Below are 21535 nucleotides of genomic sequence, written 5' to 3' on the forward strand. Positions count from 1 at the left end.
GAGCTCACACCATACCCAGGGTTAGATGATTTTCTTGCAGAGCAGCGTGTTCCTGGGCTTTCGGTCGTTTGCTCTTCTAAATGAGAACCAGCTGATGGATAAGGGGCTGGGGGCAGCATGTGAACTTCATAAGATTGTGCTCCTTATATGTGGATTTTTGTTCCTTATATCTTTTAATTTAGGTATTCTCAGGCTGCAGATGTCTGTAAATTGCCCCTGTTTTTCCACTCCTCATCCCAGCCAAGATCAGAGGTGAGTATGGTCTCACCAGCCCAGGAAGGTGAGGGATGAGGTCTGTGTGCTCAGTCCTTGTTTAGTTGTTCCAACTCATAAGGAATCTGGTGCTGAAGGATGACAGTGTCGGCTCTCTCTTCTCCTAGTGTAGTGTAGCTGTTGTTTGCTTAATGTACGAAAGATGATCATACGTTGTTTCTGAGACAAAACTTGTAGAGGAATCATTCAGATGCTAAAAAAAAGCCTGTAAAGCATTAGTTGGAATGAGCAGCATGTTCTGCAAATGAGAGTGCTCTGCCGAGTGGCATAGCATCAGCTTCTAAATAACCTCCTCATTTTCTCATAATCTCCTGATTTTCAAGCAGTGACAACTAAAACAGCCTCCAGCTCAGGAGGTCCATGAACCATGGCCTGCCAGGAGGGTGATCCCAGGGAAGGGCTGTTCTGCACCTGGTTGCAGGCTCTTCCCGTTGCATCGGTTTCTGGGCACTGTCAGAATCAAAAACCTCAGCCAGCGGGTTGCTGAAGCACTGACCAAGAAGCAACAGTGAAACCTTTGCATGGTTTCTGAACTGCTTCTAATGACTGGCTCTGTAGGATTTGTTAATTTACTCATTTTTGAGCATCATCCTGCACACGTGGAGTGACAGGTTCTGGGACTCCAGTCACTGGGCTGAAACCCAGGAGGATGTGAAGGTGCACATCATGGTTATACACCGAACTCCCCTGATACTCACCCCTCTTTCACATCAGCAAAAAACCCAAACAGGCTGAGAATGTGATTTCCAAAGCTGTTTCGTTATCAAAAAACATGAATTTAATTTAAAAAAAGTGGTTAAGCTTCTTGTTGTTATGATCACCAAGAAAAATCGGAAAAAGTCTGTAAAAATTCAGGTATCAGAAGTAATAGAAAAATCAAAACTTTTAACTCGCCGTTACTTCTGGAACTCATCATAAAATTTAAAATATTCATGAATCAAGTCTTCTTAAGACTGCAAATATTCCATGCATTAATTTCTTGTAACTGTACTGCAGCAGTGTTAGACCAGCTATATGCCAGTAATTAAGGGTTTGACTTTTTCAATGAATTTTGAAGACAATTTCCCCCGTGTGGGGCAGCATCGGCTGTGCCGGCGGCATCTCACCTGGCAGATCATCCCCGTGTTCCTCGGTCCTGTTGGCGCTGGTGGTCAGCAACTAGAGCGACCACATCCACCGCTGCTGAAGGGGGATGGAGAGACCCTCAGCACACTCCCCCCCAGCAGCTCTGTGCCAGAGCACCTGGTGCTTGGGGAGCTTCAGGTGAGGGAGCATGGACCCTCCTCACCGCTGCGGCTGCCCCTGCCACCCCGCGTTGGCACCAGGCGCCGTGCCCAGAACATCGTGTTCCCGGTCGCATGATTTAACCACACGATCGTGTTTCCTCTTGAAGTTTTGCAAAAGTACTTCAGTAAGGCAGGTCCTGGGGGCTTGTGATGGGCTCCTGGGAAAGCGGGGGCTGGGACCAGCTGGAGGTCAGGTGAGCTCTGCCCAGCTCAGCCCAGCCCTGCGGGGACCACCAAGCCCCCTGGCTGCCTTCTCATCAGGGCGAGCCCAGCACCTCCCCTTCTTGCAAGCCACTGCCATCAGCCTCTTGCCAGCGCTGAACTGCACCCGCTGCCAACAGGAAACTTTAAAGGCAACTTTTTATTTATTTCCAAGAGTGGTACTGTTAGACAGCCTGGCACTTCCTTCCCACACCTCAGTCTTTATGGTGGCCGGAGTATTTATCTTGGACACACATTAACAGCTGTGCTCATCTGCGGCGCAAGTGTTAAATCCTGAGCAGCAAACAGGGCACCCGTGGCCTCCCAAAGCTAAGGGACAGTTTTCTTTCTCGCTGTTTCCACTGTAGTTGTTTAGGGTTGGAAATACCGCGACCTCAGATGTCAAAAGTAGCTTGGGTCCCAACCCGAGGGTCCGACCCACGGCGCAGTGCAGCTGTGGCACATGCTGTGCCATGTCTCAGCATCTGCTGCCAGGACATCCCGGTCTCTCCCCAGCACCGCCGCCCTCCCTGCTGCTGCAGCCCTGCCTCAGACTCCAGCTGCAGCCCTCGCAGCTGCCTCCACCTGCTCTTCTCACTAGGAAGCACTTCCCACCCATGCGTTAAAAAGAAACACTGACTTAATGATTCTATAGCAACGCTGATGTATACAAGCTCTACATGCTAAAGCCAGAGCACGACACCGACTCCATGAGGTTTATTACAGGGTTTATTAGGCAGAGCTTCTTCACAGTGAACAGTCAGGGAGGGGAGGACAGCCAGGGCTTTTTAATTCCTTCCTAATTTTGGTAGAGAGTAAAAGATTGCTCAGCGAGTGATAAATGATGCGTGGCGGCAGCAGCCTGCCATCGGCAGCCCTCGGGAGGTAACGGGGTGCGCGGCTCACTCGGTCTCTGTGTCGCTGTCGGGCCCAAGGACGTCGAGGGGCTGCACGCGCAGCGAGTCGTAGTTGGGCGGGGGGGTGCCAGGCTCGGGGGGCAGCGCCTCATCCCTGGGGAGGGTACCTGTGTCCTCGGGCTGGAAGCCCAGGTTGGTGTGAGCCTCCACCAGCTCTGACACCGTCGGGGGTTTGTCCGGGTACCGCGCCTGCGCCCGCTTCTGCTTCAGGCCTTTGCACCAGCTGATCACGTTAATAACGGTGATCCACAGCGAGTCGATGATGATCTCCCCGAACTCGATGAGGCACAGCACCGAGCCCCCCATCCAGAACCCAAACTGGCCTCCCAGGCTTGACAGCAGCCAAACGATCTGTGGGGAAGAGAGCAGAGTGAGCCGAGGCGGCAAACCCCGGTCCCTGATCAGCCCCCACCGATAGCTGGGTGATGTCCCCACCACTCCTGCCCCCGGGACCTGCCTGCCGAGTCCCTTGCCCGGTGGCTGCTGCCCAGCCAGGGCTGCACTCGCTGGGGCTGCTTATCGGTGACCTGCCCTGCACTGGCAATGGGGACAGGAGGTGGAGGGGAAGAGCAAAGCTGGGGCTGTGAACCAGCCGGTGAAGGCGGCTTTGTCCGCTTCCTTGCAGCAGCACCCAGGGACTCGCAGACTATCCCGGTGAGGGGCATCACTGGCCAGGAGGAGCTGAGCCCTGCCTGTGTGTCCAGCATCACTTGTTTCTGCATCTGTTCTCCAGGCGCTTGCGGCCCTGGGTGGAAGGGCAGGGATGGGCACTCACCGTTGTGGCAGCAGACTCGGAGATGGTGCGGTAGTTGTACTCCTGGAAGTAAATGTTCAGCTTGATGATGCCGTTTCTGTAGGATACAAAGAGCAGCTCGGCACAGAGCTGGGCTGCGGGCACCCAGCACCTCCACCCCCCCACCTGCCTGCAGGCAGGGCTGCGCAGAGCCCCACCAGAGCCGCTCATGAGGCTCCACCAAAACATCTCTCTGGCACATGGAAGACATTAAAAAGTTCCTCCTGAAGAAGCCCTTGGGCACCTGGAAGCTTCTTTGGGGCTGTTTGCCGTGTTCTTCCCAACTGCTCTGGTTGGTCTAGAGGGGCCATCACCCCTCCTCAGTGCCCTGCACCTCGTGGCCCCGTGTGCGTTGACAGAGTGGCTGCACCATGACCGACCACGTCACAGGGGGCTTAATGTGTATGGATCAGCCAGAATCTGTGGAACTGTTTCCTGCTTCTCTAAATTTTTTTTTTTTCCATTGGGGAGAAACTCCCCTCCCTCTAATTCAGGGTTTAGGTTCTCAAAGGGAAACTCACCAGTTACCCTAATTTTGGCGCATCCCTTCTACTGCTGCTGCTCTTGGCAGGTTCAAAGATGTAAGTATGAAGGGATGAATGTTATGATACAGGAGCTGGACCCTGGCAGTTCACAGCTTCAGAGCTTCCAGGCTCCTACGTGTGACTGATTACAGGTGCTGCTGTCAATGCTGATTTTAATTTAGCTGCACATTTGAGTTTGTCTGAGTTTGTCACTATGGAGAGTAGAGGATATGCATGAAGTGCATTTCAGATTTGCTTTATGTACCTTGCGGGCAAACATGCGCCAAATCTTTTTCTCCCTTTGCATCAGCATATGTGTGCTCTGGCCCATTGCCAAGGTTCATGTTAATCTAATGTTAACAGGCTCAATAGAGAAGATAAAGTGGTTGTTCCTTCACTTACCTGTCCAGAGTCACATTTGTTGACATATCCCTTTCATAAGACAGAATATGGAAAATCCAGTCCTAGGAAAACAAAATTTATTCAGAACCAAGCAGAAGCATCCTCTCTGGGCACCTGCTGGGGCAGGAGCCCAAGGGAGTTGCAGAATCCTGAGCGGTCCTGGTTTGATCCAGCTCTATAAAATTAAAAGCATGGGAAAATGCTGAGTAACACGTTCAGCCAGTGCCGCCCACCCTGCTCGCACTCCATGCTGGGGGGTTACGGCATCTCCCCACGCTGCCTTGACCTGATCTGACTTTGCATCGATGGGTGATGTCGAGTGCCCGGTGGGGCTGCAGGTCCATTTGGCTTTAATGGTGAGTCCCCAAGTCCCTGGTGTGACGTGCTCTGAGCAAGGCAGAGGCAAGCACCAGGAGCCTGGGAGAGGAGACAGCGCCTGCTCGGCTGTCGGCAGCCTGCCACAGACCTGAACCAGGCAGGTTCTGGAACACAGTGAAGGTCGGGGCTCCTGCCCTCTCGTAGGAAGCGCACCCACACCATGCAGGTGCTCGGCCTGGAAGGTGGGTGCTCAGCTTCTCTCCGCATCCTCAGTGCAGGACCCCTGGGGAGGATGAGCTGCTGGGGCGGGGAGGGGGGGGGCCTCTGCACAGGTGCTGCTGCCTGTCTGTATGCTGAAAACATGTAATTTAGCAAAGAGGCGCTTGTGACCTGGGCATTAGCTCTGAAAATACTGAGTGATTCATGTGGCTAAGAACAGGTAATTATTAATGTATGTTTCAAAGCAAGAAACCGGTGTTACCTCTGAAGCCTCAGACGGCCAGTCTGCCATGGAGATGGTCATCTTATACTGCGTGTCGCTGGCGGGAGGAAAGGAGAGTGTTAGCACAGAAGTTTCCCCTTCTCTGAAGTCACTGGAACTTCAGCTCTCATCCAGAAAACCAGCCCCATTTTAGAAAGGTCAGAGTTACGGCAGACGAAACGCAGGATCCCCTCCACCTTTTACAGCTGCCAGAAATGGCTTTGGTACTTACTTGCACGTTTCCTTACAAGAGTCAATACAAATCTGTCTGTGCCTTATACTTGATCTCAGTGATGAATAGCAATATGCTGTTTGGTGAAAACAAAAAACCAAAGCATCTGTTTAGATAAGGACCCCACTTACTAGATTATAATAATTTCATTTAATAAAAGAAATATTTAGGTATGAGCCTGCTGCGCAGGTTTGCTGTCTTCCCCTCTAACCTTCCTTTCCTTGGGAAACTTGGGCAAAGCGATCAGACAATTTAATAATAAATTAAAAATAGATTTTAATTTTCTGCAGACAGGCTCTATACAGTCAGCTTGCCCAATGTCAGTATTTTTGGCACAGCCCTGGCCAGCTGCAGGGTTGGGAAGGTGACTGCCTGCTGGAGCTGCCCACACGGAACCATGCCACCGGCCCTTGCCCGCCCTGGGGAGCACTGGGCCCCCCACCCCCATGCATGGACCCGAATGGCCACGGGGCCACGTTACACAGGCAAAAGCCTTTACCTGTTGCATTTACAACAGCAATAAAACTCGCGTCCGCTCCCACCCCTCCAGCACACTAGGACCCTGGGAAGGCTGTGCAGTTAGTTTTGTTCATGTTCTTACCCCAACCTGGGTTATCTTCATTATTGCAATACTTTACCCCTTCAGGTAAAGGAAACATATAGTGACCACATCCACAGATTTCAATCATGTGATTTTGGAAACAAGAACGCAGGCAAGCCTGGAAAAGGGAAGAGGGAGCTGCTTAGATGCGGGCTGAAGCCCCCTGCCTGCCTCTGTGCTGCTGGAGGCTGCGCTGGCTACGAGAATTGCTGGGTCCCAAGGTATTTTCTCTCTTTTGCATGGAACAGATGATTTTGTGGCTGGACACAGAGGAAGCTGAAGCCACGGAGGGAGAAGTACAGCCGGAGCCCATCCCTCCCACGTGCACCGAGCATCACCAGGCGACACAGCAGGCTCTGGAAGCCCGGCACAAGTCACGCTGGCTTTACAACAGTGAGGCGAGGCTGGCAGATCAGCTGCCATGTACAGAGCTTTGCACTTCGGTCCCGGTTTTCTTTGTGATGCATTTTTCCTGCCACTCCTGGAGATTTCAAGGGACGTCCCAGTGGGAGCTGCTGAGGGTAAGTCACCTCGCAGGAGCAGAAGGAAACTCAGTGCCTGCTCCCAGTCGCACAAGAAACTGCTCATTTCTGAACTATTTTAGGGCTTCATGGAAGTAATACCGAGTTTCCAAAAAGGAATAAAAATGTTGTGTTACACCCATAGACACTGTTGTTGTCTCCAGGCTTTATATGATATACTGACAAAGGGCTGGTTTCCACTTTAAAGCCCGACTCTAAAAATGCTTCAACACAGAGAGCAGGTTTTAGAAATCTGAATTATCTTATCTGTGCATCTGCTTCTCTCCTTGAAGGGATTGCAGCTGCAGCTTCGGCAGTGTGCGAGCCAGGCTGCAGCGCTGCCATTAGCTCAGTGAGGCATGAAGTTAATCACCCGAGATTGGAGTGGGATTCTGGATGAAACAGTGCACAAAGCAATAACAAAGTCTATGAAAAGATGATTAAATTTAACAGCTCCAGCTAGGTAGAACAGCCAGAGAATTTCTGTGTGATACGAAATGCTTACAGAGTTCACTGCAATCAGGGAGTGATGGAAAAGCTGGATTTTGCCAAGAGGTCTCTGAAGAGGTCTCTGGATTACGTGGACATAGAACCCCAGCCAGCATTTAGCAGCTTTTAAGTAATAATGCAATCATTTCAAGTATTTGCTTAAACGTTATAAAAGCATCTTAAAAAGCAGGATAAAGTGGTCCTATTGTTATAATTATATAAAGGCAGAAATATAAAAAATGCCTGCTAGACCAAAGGTCTCCTACTTGTCCAAGCATTTGTAAATAACCCCCAAAATGGTTTTGATGTTCTCCTTACAGCCAGATCTCGCCCTCCAGCAATACTTCTCCCTGATGCTATAGCTTGTTACAAATTAACTGGTGCTTAATGTTTACACTATATTTTTCTACAGATTCAAGGTTTACAAACACTCAACTTTCTCATCACAATTTTAAAGCAAAGGTCTGTCTTCATTGCCTATACAAAACAAGCAGGCATTTTCAGTGGAAAAGTGACTTATTTCCCTTAAAGAGAAATCCCCTTAAAGAGAAAGAGTTGGAGGGTTCAGGACAGGAATCCCTCCTGTATATTCCTCTCCTGTTGGGGTAAGTACTACTTGTGTACACAAAATAGGAGCTTTGCTTTGCACATTAGAGCAATGCCCTGGCTAAAACCCAGAACACAACAGTTCCCCAGGCAGCTTTTATCCTCCCAGCACACCCCCAGCAGCAGGAGCCAGCCCAGCTCATGAAAAGCATCACATTAACGCCTCAGCATAAGCTTCCCAGAGCCACAGTGTCCATTCATGCTGCAAGACGGCGCCTGCGGATGGAGCAGCTTTGCTGTCCCGGTTACAGTGTCACACGCTGCTATGGCCATTGCTCAGAACCCCTTGAGTTTAGGGAAGCTCGCCTGTGGACATGGGCAATGACTAGAGTCTACCCCTTGCTGGTTGGTCTGCCTATAATTAAAAGATTTCAGCCAAGCATGGAAATTGTAGGGCAAAACCAAAGATACCTCACAGCTGAAAAAGAAACTAATTGCCTTAATCATAGAATAGAATCATTTAGGTCGGAAAAGACCTTTAAGACCACTGAGTCCAAGCCTTAACCCAGCGCTGCCAAGGCCACCACTAACCATGTCCCTAAGCGCCACACCTGTGTGTTGTTTGAACACCCCAGGGACAGTGACTCCAGCACCCCCTGGGCAGCCTGTTCCAGGGCTGCACAACCCTTGCGGGGAAGGAATTTTTCCCAATATCCCATCTCAACCTCCCGTGGTGCAACCTGAGGCTGTTCCTTGTGATCTGGGAGAAGAGACCCCACTCCCCCCTTGCTACAGCCCCCGCTCAGGCAGCTGTAGGGAGCGGTCAGGCCCCCTGAGCCCCCTTTCTCCAGGCTGAACACCCCAGCTCCCCCCGCCGCTCCTCACAGGGCTGGTGCCCCAGCCCCTTCCCCAGCCCCGTGCCCGTCCCTGGGGCGCTCCAGCCCCGCGGTGTCTGTCTGGGAGCGGGGGGCCCAGCACCGAACCCGGGGTCCCCGCTGCGGCCGCACCAGTGCCCAGCACAGGGGGACGGGCACTGCCCTGGGCCTGCTGGCCACACGGTTTGGGACACGAGCCAGGGTGCTGTTGGCCACCTGGGCACACTGCCGGCCCATGCCCAGCCGGCCGTCAGCCAGCCCCCCCAGGCAGCTCCCCAGCCGCGCTGCCCCCAGCCTGTCGCGCTGCGTGGGGCTGGTGTGACCCGTGTGCAGGACCCGGCAGCGAGCCCTGGTGACCCTCACCCAGCTGCCCTCAGCCCAGTGACACGGCAGGAACAGTTATTCTTTTAAAGGAAACCTGAAAGGAGCAAAACTGCTCCGCAGCCTCCTGCAGCTAACGTGGGAAGCCATCGGGCTAACGTGGTGCAGAGGACGGGGAGCTCTGCGCTCCCAATGGGACACTGGAAGATGCTTTTTCCCACTGTTTCCTATGATGCTAAAGCACTGGCATTAACCCAAACTGTTGGGAGCCTCACCCTGTTCCAGACACCCTCCCCAGCACTGCGGAGGGGGCTGCCTCCCGGCTCCGGCACCCTGCAGCAGCCCAGGTGCACCCTGCTCTTGCTTCGCCTGGTTTTCAGGATGAAGGGGAACCCTCCGCTTTGGGGACCAGAGCTCTGAGACGGCACAGTACAAGGAAAGGACCAGCATTAAACTGTGCTCATTATGTGCAAGTAAAAATATTTGCTTTTTTGTCTGCAAATTAGGACTTTGCTGGTAGGTCACACACCCATGTAACCACAGAGACCGGGGGGGAGGGTTTGCTGCCATTTGGCTTTTGAGGAAATTACAGAAATGACCATTTTCATCCTCTCAAAATGAGACAAAATTCACACCTGGCCAAGGGAACAATAACTACTGATGCCCTCTCCTTGCCACACAAACTGTTCTGCTGTGAGAATGACAAACTGAAGATTACACTACACTGTGCTGCCTGCCAGAGCAACGGTCCTTATCTTTTAATGCAAGTTTCAATACCTGCATCGTTAGGACTTGCTCCTGCCATACAGTTATTTCCACTGGGTCCACTGGGATCGTTTCCAAACCTGGGTCTAGAGTGCGGATTTATTACCAGAAAAGAAGGTTCCCATGTTTAGGTTATGCTTTCTACTTTATCATTGCTGATCCTCCAGTAATCCTGCATGCTAGTCAAATATTTTAATGGCTTTGATGATTTTTCCTAAATAGTCGTGTTTGATTTAAAAGTGTGTTTTACCTGTATGGAATAGGAGGTATTATATTGGCTGTAGAGATTTTTCACAGGGACATCAGACCCATTCATGGTGCAGTCACTGTAGGGATAGCCCATCCGTTCCAGTTCATCCTGAAAGAAAACCAAAAGAGCAAACTTCAGTAGTTATCGCTGCTCCCCAGGTCCCTGGTGCCAATTTTCTAGAGACTCTGTAATTCCTTCATTCCCTGCTCTCTTTGAAAAAAATCAAAGGATCGTAGGCAGCAGAGCTGAAGGAGGTGCAGCCCATTCCCCAGGGCGGATCGAGGTAGATGAGGGTGTCCAAAAGCAGCACGTTTTAGCGAGGCACCTTCTGACACGCTAAAGGAAGAGACAACAATGATCTGAGCTCAATATTTTGGCTTCAATAAAGTACTTTTTGCCAGGACAGTTACATAAAAGTCTCCATAAACTGTTCCAGCCCACAGCTAGCATATACCCTGACTCTTTTGGTTTGAGCCAGTTCAGCCAAGACTTAAAACAAACTTGGTTGCAGTCCCATCAGATAACATTATTCTCAGACAATCTGCTCTAGAGGAATGCCACACATACCACTAACACGCCGATGGAGGTTTCCGTCCCGGCCATTGCATAGATGCCCTGATCCTTAAGGAAGGGGAAGCTCTTCTGCTGGTGCAGCATGAGCCTGGCCCCGGCAGCGGATGACAGGTAGGGGATGTAGTCTTGCTGGCTGATGTCCAGAATTAACTTCAGCCCTGGGACACCAGACAAAACACTCAGAACAGGAATTGCATCAAAATGTGAGTCTTTGGGAAAAAAAAAAAACCAACAACCCAGAATCTATTTTCTTCTTGCTGTGCACAGAAACCTCTGTTCTGTGGGGAAGGGTCGGGTCCATGGCAGCCTTACGCATGCCTCAATACATGGGATCGCGAGGGCACCGAGTGGGAAAATTTGAGCGAGCACTCAGACATGGCCTCCACAATTTTGACTCTCCAGATGTTGCACTTTTGCTAGGTTTAACATCTGTAGTCACATTCCTTGTTTCTATGTGGCACAGTCCCCTTCTGGGGGCTTATCCCCTTCTGGAAAACCACGACTCCATGCTGCAGTGCTCCAGAGACAAAGAAATCATCCAGCTGTTGTGTATAACAGAAATGGCCACTGAGAGACAGAATAGCTCCCAGCACTTCTGCTCCTTTAGCTCCTTCCTCCTCAGCAAAGCTGCTCTTACCAAACTCAGCTCCGGGGTTGGAAGAATTCAAAGCCTCTTCGTCCATGCCCCAGTTAAAGATGTAGCAGTTACCATGGTCTGGGTGATAGATTTGGGTGAAATTCCTGGAAGAATCATGCACAAAAACCTGTGACTCTCACGGAAGACTAAAGGGCTATAACATAACGCATCTGGTGAGACCAGAGCTTGGCAGCTACGTCTGGGATTCACTTTAAATTGCTTTGTCTGTTGAATGCCTGTATAGAAATTTCAGCTGATATAACTGCAATCAATCTGCCTTTGAAAAAATAGCAAAGCAAGGTACTGGTGTGTACCGAGACACAGCCACTGGGGATAACGCTCTGTTGGAATGGAAGGGAATAGTCTGTCACACAGAAGAGAGAAATAATTGCTTGATCTGAGCTATGTTGGCTGGTGTTATATCTCATTCTTTGATGACAATTCTCTGTTGCCCTCTTTGCTGCCTCCTTGCAGCCTGGGGTGCTGCTGTGCACTCATGTTTCTCAGAACGGGATATATAAATTTTGTCTCTGTAAGAAACAACAATGGCTAAAACCCATTTCAAGAGCCTTGTGTAAAAAGAGGGGGATGTAACTGAGGGCTGCACCGCTGTGCAGGGGGTACGCTGACTCAGCACCTGGGCTGGCAGCTGGTTATCACTAAATACCCTGGGATGGTCCCACAGATGCTGTTAGTCTTGATACATCATGAGCAAAACAGACCATCCAAAACTAAAACTCAGGCCAGCACTATCCCAAAATAACCCATTTCAGCTAGAATCACATACAGAAACCCTCTGGGAAATGTTGTTAAAGTTAAGGACCAGAGAAATCTCTTTATGAATTGATAAATACCTTAGAAAAAGAAAGAGGCTCCTTTAGCATCCTGTACCTTTCCCGATGTGACAGAAAAGGGCAGGGAGCTCGGTGTGCACCTACTTGTAGTTGCAGGGTTCAGCCCCATAGAGACATGCCAGGATCATGTCTTCTGCCTGGTAGCCCATCCTGATTCTCTCTTGCAGCGGGACTTTGGAGAGGATGCTGGTGGACTGCAGGATGTACCACTCGGTCACCGCCTGCGCCGCGCTGGTGAAGTTCCTGTAGGTGCAGTTGTTGGAGCCCTGATGGCTGCACTGGGGACACACAGCAGGCAGGTCTGAGCCCATCCCGCGGTGGGGACGGCAGGGGGGACGTACGGCGTGTCCTCTCTCCCTGCGCGCACCAGGCATGATGCCAGCCCTGCCTGCTGCTCCTGGGGAAATGAGAGGTACGGCCAGAGGGAGCCGGCTGCCCCACCGCAAGCGTTCACAGGCGGGTCCTGCCCCAAGGAGATTCCCAGCTGGGCAGATCCTCCATCAGTCCCCGTGTTACCTCCACAAGCTTACAGAAAACATCACTTTTTGGCCAATTTTTAAGGCTGGAGTTGCCCCAGCTTCCAAGGTCTGGTCAGGCAGGGTCCATGAAGCCTTTGTCAGAGCAGAGGGTGGGGGGTCACGAGACCCCCACGTGCCTCTGGGCTGAGGACCGCAGCAGGGGCGGCAGCTGCAGCTTCTCCCCGGCATTTTAGGTGCCAGACCCGAGGGAGAGGTGAAGGCGGTGGGGAGCGCGTGGAGCACCTCTGCCCTGCTCTGCCCTGGGCTCAGCCTGCAGCAGGGCTGCGCGGGGGCACCACGGGGGACATGCAGCATGGCCCTCGGCGCTGCTGGCAGACCGCGCCGACCGACACAGCGCACAGCTTGGTTACTGCCCATTGCCGACCAGCGTTACCAGCACCCCCTCCCCAAGGGCTGCCGGGCCTGCTGGCAGGATCCGCTCCGTACCTCTGATGCAGTGCTAGGCTGCACGCTGTCAGAGCTTTCTTCCATGAAGAACCTGCTCATCTTACTGTTGTTACGCAGCTACCTAAAGTTCACCACAGACTGACTTTACACAGCTCCTTGCTGGGTTTTCTTTCATATAGGGAAGTTTATTTAGAGTATGATCCTGCTGCAGGCCCCACATGCAGAAATCCAGCAGCTTCAGCTGGGTGTGTGGCTGTGTATTCCTGCAGGGCATCAGACCCCCTCTCTGAAAATTAAAAAAATCTTAAAATATCTCTGTGCTGCCTTCCTCCGAAAACCAAGCAAACAGCTCTGTGGTATTGAAACAACACACCATTAACTTGCAAACTGCCCACGGGCCCTGTGTGCCCTGCACGAGGGTGCTGCCAGTACAGGCAGCCCCCAGCCCCGGCTCAGCCAGACCAGAGCCCCGAGGCTGAGTGGCCCTGGGCAGCTGGTGGGGAAGGGACACCCATCTCCATGCTGCATCCCTGCCACTGCGCACCACGCTGCCCACCCCTTGCCCCTTCCCAGCTGCCTCCTGTGGGACCCCTCTCACCAGCTTCACTGCCAGCTTGTACTTCTTCTCTTCTGACGTTGTATTGGCCAGGGCAGGTGGAGCAGCAGTTTGGTTACCCACAGAAGTTTGGTCATCTGCAGAGGTCTGGTTGTCTGCAGAGATCTGGTCACCTGCAGAGGTCTGGTTGCCCACAGAGGTCTGGTTGCCCGCAGAGGTCTGGCTGGTCTCAAAGATGTCCAGGATGATGGGGTTGTCTTTGTTGTGCTCATCAATGAGGACCAGGGGTATCTGGTGCCAGAGCCCCAGGTCGAGTGGCAAGGAGGTGTTCTCACTGCTGTTCCCTGGCGTGGGCTGCAGGATCCTCTCCAGAGCCACTTCGATGAGCCTGTCCAGCTCTTTCAGCAGATGCTTCACCTCTGAGTATCTGCAGGACAAGGAGCAGTTACCAGGTGGTGTCAAGGTCATGGGGGTGTGTAGCAACTCATCTGAGCTCATCTGCTGCACCGTTGTCTTAGACATTCCTGGGGACCTGAAGATTTACTGGAGGACAGTGGTAGCCTCCATGCAGAGCACGGCCGGCTGGGACATGGGCATCCCAGCAGCCTGCAACCAGGAAGAAAACCAGCAGGAGGATAAAGAGGGAGCGCAGCAGTGGTGAACCTGCCAGCACAGAACCAAACTGGTTGTATTTTAGTAATTCACTAGTTTACACAAAACATCTCTAGCAAGCAGAGAGAAAAAACAATCCCAAAGTAATTCCTGTGTTGGTTGAGAGCATCTTGCCTTGGGCTACATCATTGCACGGACGTAAATTTAAAACAACCCTAACAAAAATCAGTTACTCCTTTGAAATTACGATCGAGTTATATCACTGCAGCTCCCAGCTGATACTACTGTTTAACCAGCTCTTTATGGCCAGAGTGTAAGCGATAAGAGGTATGTTCATGGCGAGGAAGGAGAAAGAAAGGAATTGTGGGGAAAGATCGAGAGACTGATTTTTGTTGTAACAAGCGAGTTGAACTTCGAGTTTTCCCTGAGCCAGGGAAAGTTTGCAGGGAGGCAATAACCATCATTAGATCAACTGATACAGTAAGGAAACGCAGACAAACTCGCAGGCACAGGAACCCTCCCCGCGCCTCATATCAGTCTCCTCTCTTCAGTTTTTAGTGCCACTTAGTGAGTCCATTGATGCTCCTAGTGCGCTGCCTGAGACAGGAGCAGGTCACAGTACCTTACACTGGCGGTATAACCGAGGGTGTTAAAGCACGCTGGAGTAAATTAAGCAAGGAAAAACTTACTTGAAAGGGTTGGCATTGCAGACCGTGACTGCTGGGAACTTCATGGTCTTAAAGCCAATAGAGAGAGACGAAGTGACGTTATAGGAGAGGTAGGTGTTGATGAGGATACCCCACTGCCAGAAGACCAGAGATGCAAAGAGCAAAGTTAGGAAGAACCAGATTAATTTCTTCTTCGGCCCCTCTTTGATGATGCGCTTCGGGCCGTGGGTGTTGGTGTTGTCGCAGTACCAGACCAGCAGCTCCTTGTAGGTGTAGCCAGGCCCCTTCTGCAGGCGGTGCAGCGCCCGGATGAAGTACCTCCTCAGGTTCATGCTGCGCCCTGCAAGTGGGAGAAAAGACACCAAACCAGCTGTGCTGAGAGGCAGGGTTTGCACTACGCCAGGCACACCTGTCAGCAAAGCAGAAGCAGAATAGTTACATGATGGCATGACTGTAGTTTTACAACCCAGGAGAAATCTGGAGCAGATGTCCTGCAGGGTCACGCTGTGGCAGCGACACGGCCCCTCGCCTCCTGAGAGGGTACCGGAGGGAGGTTTATGCTTTGCTGTTCCAACAGTGGTGAAGGTTTTTGTCATCTCCCTTCTGGCCCCAGGAGAGTGAAGTGACTTGGACCTGCTGGACGCAGCTGTGCCCACGTGACTTACCAAGCGCTGGTCCCCGGCCCCGCACAGGTTGCAGTCAGGACCCAGGTAACTTTTTCAGAAGTCGGTATTTTGTGTGCAAACTGGTATGTCTGCAGCATCGACCGAAACCTCTGCCAACGCTAGATGGACCAAGCAGTACACTCATGAGCTGGTTTCAGGTAGAATTCAGGCTAGCAGCGTTTACTAAACGCAGGACTTAAGACAACTCTTCTTAAAAGCATTACAGTGCACCAGGCTGTCAGAGGGGGCAGGAGAAGAGGACCAGGACCCAGCAGCACCTTTCCCAGGACCAGGAATGCTGCTCAGTGCCGCTGCCTGCCACAGGAAGGACAACAGATTGGTTTTTTCCACCAAATTCCTTTGTTTTTCAGATACTATCGGTATGCTTCCACTGCTCATGTGAGGGATGCTGCATATTTTACATTCATATTGTGAGTAAACAGAATGTTTTGTGCTACTAGTTTAAGGTGAGAATTTGTGTTACTAAATCTTAATATCCTGAGGCAGGATTTCAAAACAAACCACAGTCAGCTGCTTAGAACATTTTTCAGATTTAAACTGTAGGAGAACAGAATTAAATATTAATGCTGCATATAACTCGGCACCCCAGAAGAAAGAGTGCTGAAATAATACAGCAATATTTCAATAATGATCAGTACTCAGCAACACAGAAACTAGATTAATGCAGTTACTCACAGACAGACTACCCCAGGAAGCTGAAGGGTACGTACAGGCATCCCGGGGAGTGGGACAATCCCTGTCCTTACTTTTCCAGGGGGAAAAAAAAAAAAAAGGGTACTACGGATTATCGATTTTTTGGCCAGATCTGCGACATCTCCTGAGTAGCATATACAGAGCTTGATAAAAATATAAACCTAATAGATTTTATGGTGTCTCACTCCATGATGCAAAGAGAGGTTATATTTTCGTTGCATACCCTGTCACATGTGATGCTAGACATAGCCTGACACCACGAGGTCTTGACAGGAGAGTGCCTTGGAAAGAAGAAGCTCTAGCTACTTTCTCTGAGATTTGAGGGCAGGCTCTACCCTCATGTGAAAGCATTCTGTTCTCCAAAGAACACTTGGACCTCCCGCACCCCCGAGACCTGCAGCCCACCAGCGCATCAGCAGCTCATCCTCCGTGGACTCGTGCCACAGAGGTTCCCACCCACAGCTGCCTGCAGAAGGATTTATGCACAGAAGGAGCTTACATTGCATCAGATGCTCGCTGGCTTTTGGGCAGGAATATAATGAAAATAGGAGCAACAACTTTAACTCAGTTACCCGTGGCTGAAGGGACAACGTGAAACACGCATGGCCGTTCTGCCTGAGCCCTCTGCTGCCGTGTGTGAGGACAAACCGTCCCAAGGCACGGCCTCAGGATTGGTCTCTGCTTTATAAAACGGTACCATCAAAACACATTTAAATCCAGAGAGACTAGCAAGGCAAACTAGTAAATATTTTCTGCCTTTTAAGAAATCCAATAAAAGGTTTAGATCAGACTAAAATTTAAAACACACCTACACCGCACTAGGCAAAACCCAGCCCGGCTGGACCTGACCGGCCGCATGCCCTGCAGCCTCTGTTTGCTCTGCTCCTTATGGACCGTGCTGGCCAGGCACCGAGCGTGGGCTTCTGCCATCCAGGGACCCCAGGGTGTCATACAGACCTTTGTGGGTTGCTCATCAACCCAACTTTGCTGGGCAAAGTTATTATTTCTTTTTATATTGTTTCCTGAGGCTGAATTCTTTTTTTTTCCTGATGGCAATGTTGAGACACATACTTGTGGCCCGAGGAGCACACACGGAGTAAAAGCTCTACTTTCATAACATAGTAAAGCTAAAGATACTGAACAGCTAATTTTGATGCTGCTTTATCTTTGTTCACGGCTTTGCAGAAGTCATCGATACACACTTGTTCTCCACCTTGAATTTATTTCCATTTAGCCATCGAACCTGAGAGTGCTCTTTGCAAAGTCACGGTATGCTGGCTAGCGATAGCAAGGGGAAGGCACTGTGCTAGGCAAGGAACACCAGCTCCAAATCAGTTTTAAGCAAAGATTGAAGTGCCTTCTATCTCACTTTATCTCTTCAGTTCACCCACCGTAAAAACACTGTGCTGAAGGGCATCATTTTCACATTTTTGAGTTAGATTCAGGCCACACTGTGGAAAATAAGATTAAACTAGTTTTTGGATATGTTTTAAATTGATTCAGACTTTTTTTCCCTGCTGTCAAAGCTATGGGATCTGTTCTTTGCAAGTGCTGCTCCATCCCACAGGGCACCTGCCAGTCGGAGCACAGGGATGGGGACGGGGACAGGGACGGGGATAGGGTCAGCTGGAAGAGCATCCTCAGGCAGGATGCCTGCAGTGTCTGTGCCCCACCATGAAAACACATGGATCCCAACATTAAAAATCCAAGTTAACAAGGTGTGCTGGCCACACAGCCAAGCAGACAGTCACAGGTTTTTCACGGCACATCTTAACATGGCAGCAGAGTGAAGGACTCAGGTTTCCTCTTCCTTTAGGCATGAGCTGTGTTTCTAAACAGGTCATTCAATAAAAGAAACGGCATTAAGCGAAAGCTAAGCTTGACCATACTTCTTTTTTTCCAATCTTTTTTCTCACCTTAATAGTTTTCTTCTTACCTTTATTTCCAGAATGTTTCTAGAAAGACTTTGTGTTTCTTTCTCACTGGTAAAAGCCGCTCTGCACGAGGTGCCTTGCCTGATGGGAAGCCAAAGCCCCTGTGACAGGGCGGGGGGTCCTGCCCTGGGCACAGTCTCAGTGCTCGGATGCTGTAGCTGTTTGGAGGGGGTTTGGTACCGGTCTTGGTGCCAGCCTGGAGCCTGTCCTGCTTTCCTCCATCAGTGGGCTGCACCTGGAACGGAACAGAGAAGTGACAAATGAGGGGCAACAAGACCCACCCTCTGTCAGCACACAGATAACCGTCGCCTCTTCCCAAACCCAACCCCCCACCCCCACCCCGGAGACAGGCAATGGAGGCTGCAAGGGGACAGGAGCCGAGGGGGACATCAGGGCTGTCCCCCTTGATGGACACTTGGCCTGGCTCCTGCAGGCAAGTGGCACGCAGGGTTACAAACACCGGCCCCACAGCCGCCCTCAAACCCCTGTTATTCGTTATTTATTATTAGTTATTCACACACACAGCGTGTGAAGCTCAGGGCCCGGACACGCGGCTGCTCTCAGCTGCCACTCACTGGTTCTATTTCTCGTATGGCTGCTTCACTTCCAAGGCCCCGGTCAGGGAAGGGGAACACGCATCCATTAGTCTCCCCAACTCCTTCTCCCTTGCACTTTGATTGTCACACTGCTCTGTTTGCAGGACTGGTCTCTATCGTGCAGATAATGTCTCTCACTGTCTCCTTTGCCGGTGGGGCAGCCCCACTGCTGCCCTCAGCACCTCTGCCCTGCTGTGCTCTGGGCTGCCCCTTCCCAGCACTCTGCCACCACCTGAAATGCCCGTCAGGAGTTGACCCTGTGGAGCACAGGGTGCCACGTGCCCCTCTCCCAGCAGCACCCCCATACCTGCGATGACCAAAGCCATCCTAAAAGCAACCTGCTCCCGGCTCTAATGTGGTTTGCTTTGTGCTGGGAAGGAGGTGTCCTCACCTTCCCCCAGCAGCCCTGAGTCCAGCCCTGCATCATCCCAGCACCATCCCAGGTGAAACTCCTCCACCTTACAGGTGAGATCAGACTCCCACGTTACGAAATGATTGTGTTGACTGCGTTGAGTCTCCTCTGGGATTTTCCTAGGGCAATTGCCACTTAAAGACATAAGCAAAACTCAGCACACTCCTGGAAGCTCCAGGGTGGTACCTCGGCTGCAAAACCACTCCGACACCACGAGGACTGATACTGCAATTATTCAGTACTTTGCTGGGGCACAAACCAGCCATTCCTCTTTGATCACCAGCTGCTCATCTGCCGTCTTCTCCAGAGCCTGATGAAAAGACCTTGTTTTCCTAGAGGAGACATCTATGCTATCCAGTGGTATTTTTGCAAATTAGAGGAATTTTTTTCTATTACATCACAAGTTTACAGGCTGGCAGTTGTAAAGTGGAGCAGGAATGTGGCAGTGAGCAATGAAAGCCCTTTCTGAACCCAAGGTCACAGAGTACCCAGCAGATGCTTTGCCTCGCTGTTGTGTGTGAGGAAAGCATCTGCTGCACGTGGCTGCCAGCTCAGGCACCCACGGCTGCCCCAATCTGTGCAGGCATTTGCGGGCCTCTGGTCCCACGGGCATGTGCACAGCACTTGAAGAGTATTTACAGTCTGGAAGTTTAGATAGCATTTGCCTGACTCCCTGTACCGTACGTTAGACACTCTGCCCCTTCTTGGTGGTGAGGCACTGGCACAGTTGCCCATCCACAGGATGCCCCATCCCTGGCGGTGTCCAAGGCCAGGCTGGTTGGGGCTTGGAGCTACCTGGTCTGGTGGAAGGTGTCCCTGCCCGTGGCAGGGGCTTGGAACTAGGTCTTTAAGGTCCCTTCCAATCTAAACCATTCCGTGATTCTATGATACTTCCCCTGCCAGCCTAACGCTGCGTTTCCCGTGATGTCCCTGTCTCCTAGCACGATGACAAGCCTTGCTCCTCACGTGCCAGTAAGGTCACATTGCTGAGAGCCAACTCTGCTGCTTGTGCAATGCACGACGTGAATCCTGGAATGTAAGAGGCGCGATCCCCCCAGCAGCTCCCTCCCCAGCCCCAGATTATTCTGCAGCAAGGCCGGTGTCCCGGAGAGGAACCATCCCCTGCCCTCCCCGCGGGGCAGCAGCCCGGGGTGGGTGGCACATGTCCCACTGCAGAGGGAGACGGCAGTGACATCCTGGGAAGCTGCGGTTTGCTCCCACACCGGCGAGATTCGGGAAAGCCCCGTGTGAACGGAGGGGGCGGCAGCAGCGCACAGCTGGCTGCGCTGGCACAGCTGGCACGGACACCGCAGCGCTGCTGCACGAGCAGCCGAAGGTGGGGGGCTCCGCGCCTGCCCCTGCGCACGAACCCACCGTTTCTATTCCGTACCCCCGAAAGCACAGCGGAGGGCTCCCCCCATTCCTCGCCCTCTGGAGGCAACATTACGCCTTAAACCCGCGTCCCCTCCGCACGACGCAGCTGCCCCACGCGTGTCCAGCCCCCCGCGGCCCCCCCACCCCCGACCCCCCGGCCCCCCGTACCTGCCGCCCCGCCGCTCCGGCCCCGCTCCCCGCCGGCAGCGCCCGCGGCCCCCGCCCGCCCCCGTACCTGCCCCCGCCCGCCGCGGGCCCGCCCCCCGTTCCTGCCCCGCCCGCCCCGCCGCCCTCCGCCCCCTCCCCGGGAGCCGCCTGCAAACCTCGCTGTAGTTTTCCCCGACGCCCCCCGCAGGGACCGGCAGCCGCTTCTGCTGCTGCTGCCCCAGCCCCGCCGGCACCCACGGGCACGGGCAGCGCGGGGGGCGGGCACCGACCCGCCGTGATGGGGGAGCTGCCCGGGAAGTTGTGCCCGTCCCGCGGCTCCCAGATGGGCACCCGCCCCCGGGCTTTACCAAAAAGAAGGAAAATCCTGTCGGGGCGGCCGGCCTAGGGCATGGTGGGATGCGGGGGGCGCTTGGCAGGCGGGGGGGAGCCGGGGCGGCGGGCCGGGGCCGGGGGGCGCTGCCCTGACCCCTGCGTGGCAGCCGCCGCCAGGGTGGCTCCCGCCCGGTTGGTGGCGTCTCGGGTGCCAGGACATCACCGTGCCAGTGCTGGGCCACCGCCCGTGCCGGGCCACCACCCGCGCCGGTGCCGGGACATCACCTGCGCCGGTGCCGGGCCACCACCCGTGCCGGTGCTGGGCCACCACCGCCCCGGTGCCAGCAGGTGCCGGGACACCACCCGTGCCGGTGCTGGGCCATCACTGCGCCACTTCGGCTTTGCTCACACCGGCCTTTGGGGCAGCTGGAATAACTGCGGGTGAACCACACGGGTGCTCCGCCACAGGCTCAGAGTCCTTTCTGTAAAAGACCTTATAATCCTTTTTTTAAAGGTCTTATTTATTTTTTTAAAAAGAAGCATAAGATCTTATAATATATATACTCTTTTCTCAAAAAAGCCTCCGCAGGCAGCTGTGTTTACTGTCAAGACTGATGCGGGGCGGCTCTCCCGGGAGTGCTCTGTGCCCCTCACCTTGCCGGCTGCCGGAGGTGTTGATGCTTCAACAGAAAGGGCCGAGCTGTGGCACCGGCAGGCCCAAGGGTGAGGATCCTTTGCC

At 52.6% G+C, this 21535-nt stretch overlaps 1 protein-coding gene across 1 annotated transcript; it reads right to left on the reverse strand.

The window, feature by feature from the left end:
* Positions 1–2481: 2481 nt before the first annotated feature.
* On the reverse strand, positions 2482–20540 carry SCNN1B (sodium channel epithelial 1 subunit beta). The gene is made up of 14 exons (XM_055806798.1): positions 20485–20540; positions 17937–18169; positions 14643–14961; positions 13384–13768; positions 11944–12137; positions 11006–11109; positions 10363–10526; positions 9796–9903; positions 6029–6146; positions 5428–5503; positions 5196–5253; positions 4397–4458; positions 3453–3528; positions 2482–3028 (listed from the first exon to the last, which is right to left on the reverse strand). Exons 3-14 carry the CDS (start codon positions 14951–14953, stop codon positions 2663–2665), a joined length of 2022 nt encoding a protein of 673 aa, XP_055662773.1. The 5' UTR covers positions 14954–14961; positions 17937–18169; positions 20485–20540; the 3' UTR covers positions 2482–2662.
* Positions 20541–21535: the final 995 nt, after the last annotated feature.

This window comes from Falco peregrinus, chromosome 5 (assembly GCF_023634155.1).
Source record: "Falco peregrinus isolate bFalPer1 chromosome 5, bFalPer1.pri, whole genome shotgun sequence".
Classification (NCBI taxonomy): domain Eukaryota; kingdom Metazoa; phylum Chordata; class Aves; order Falconiformes; family Falconidae; genus Falco; species Falco peregrinus.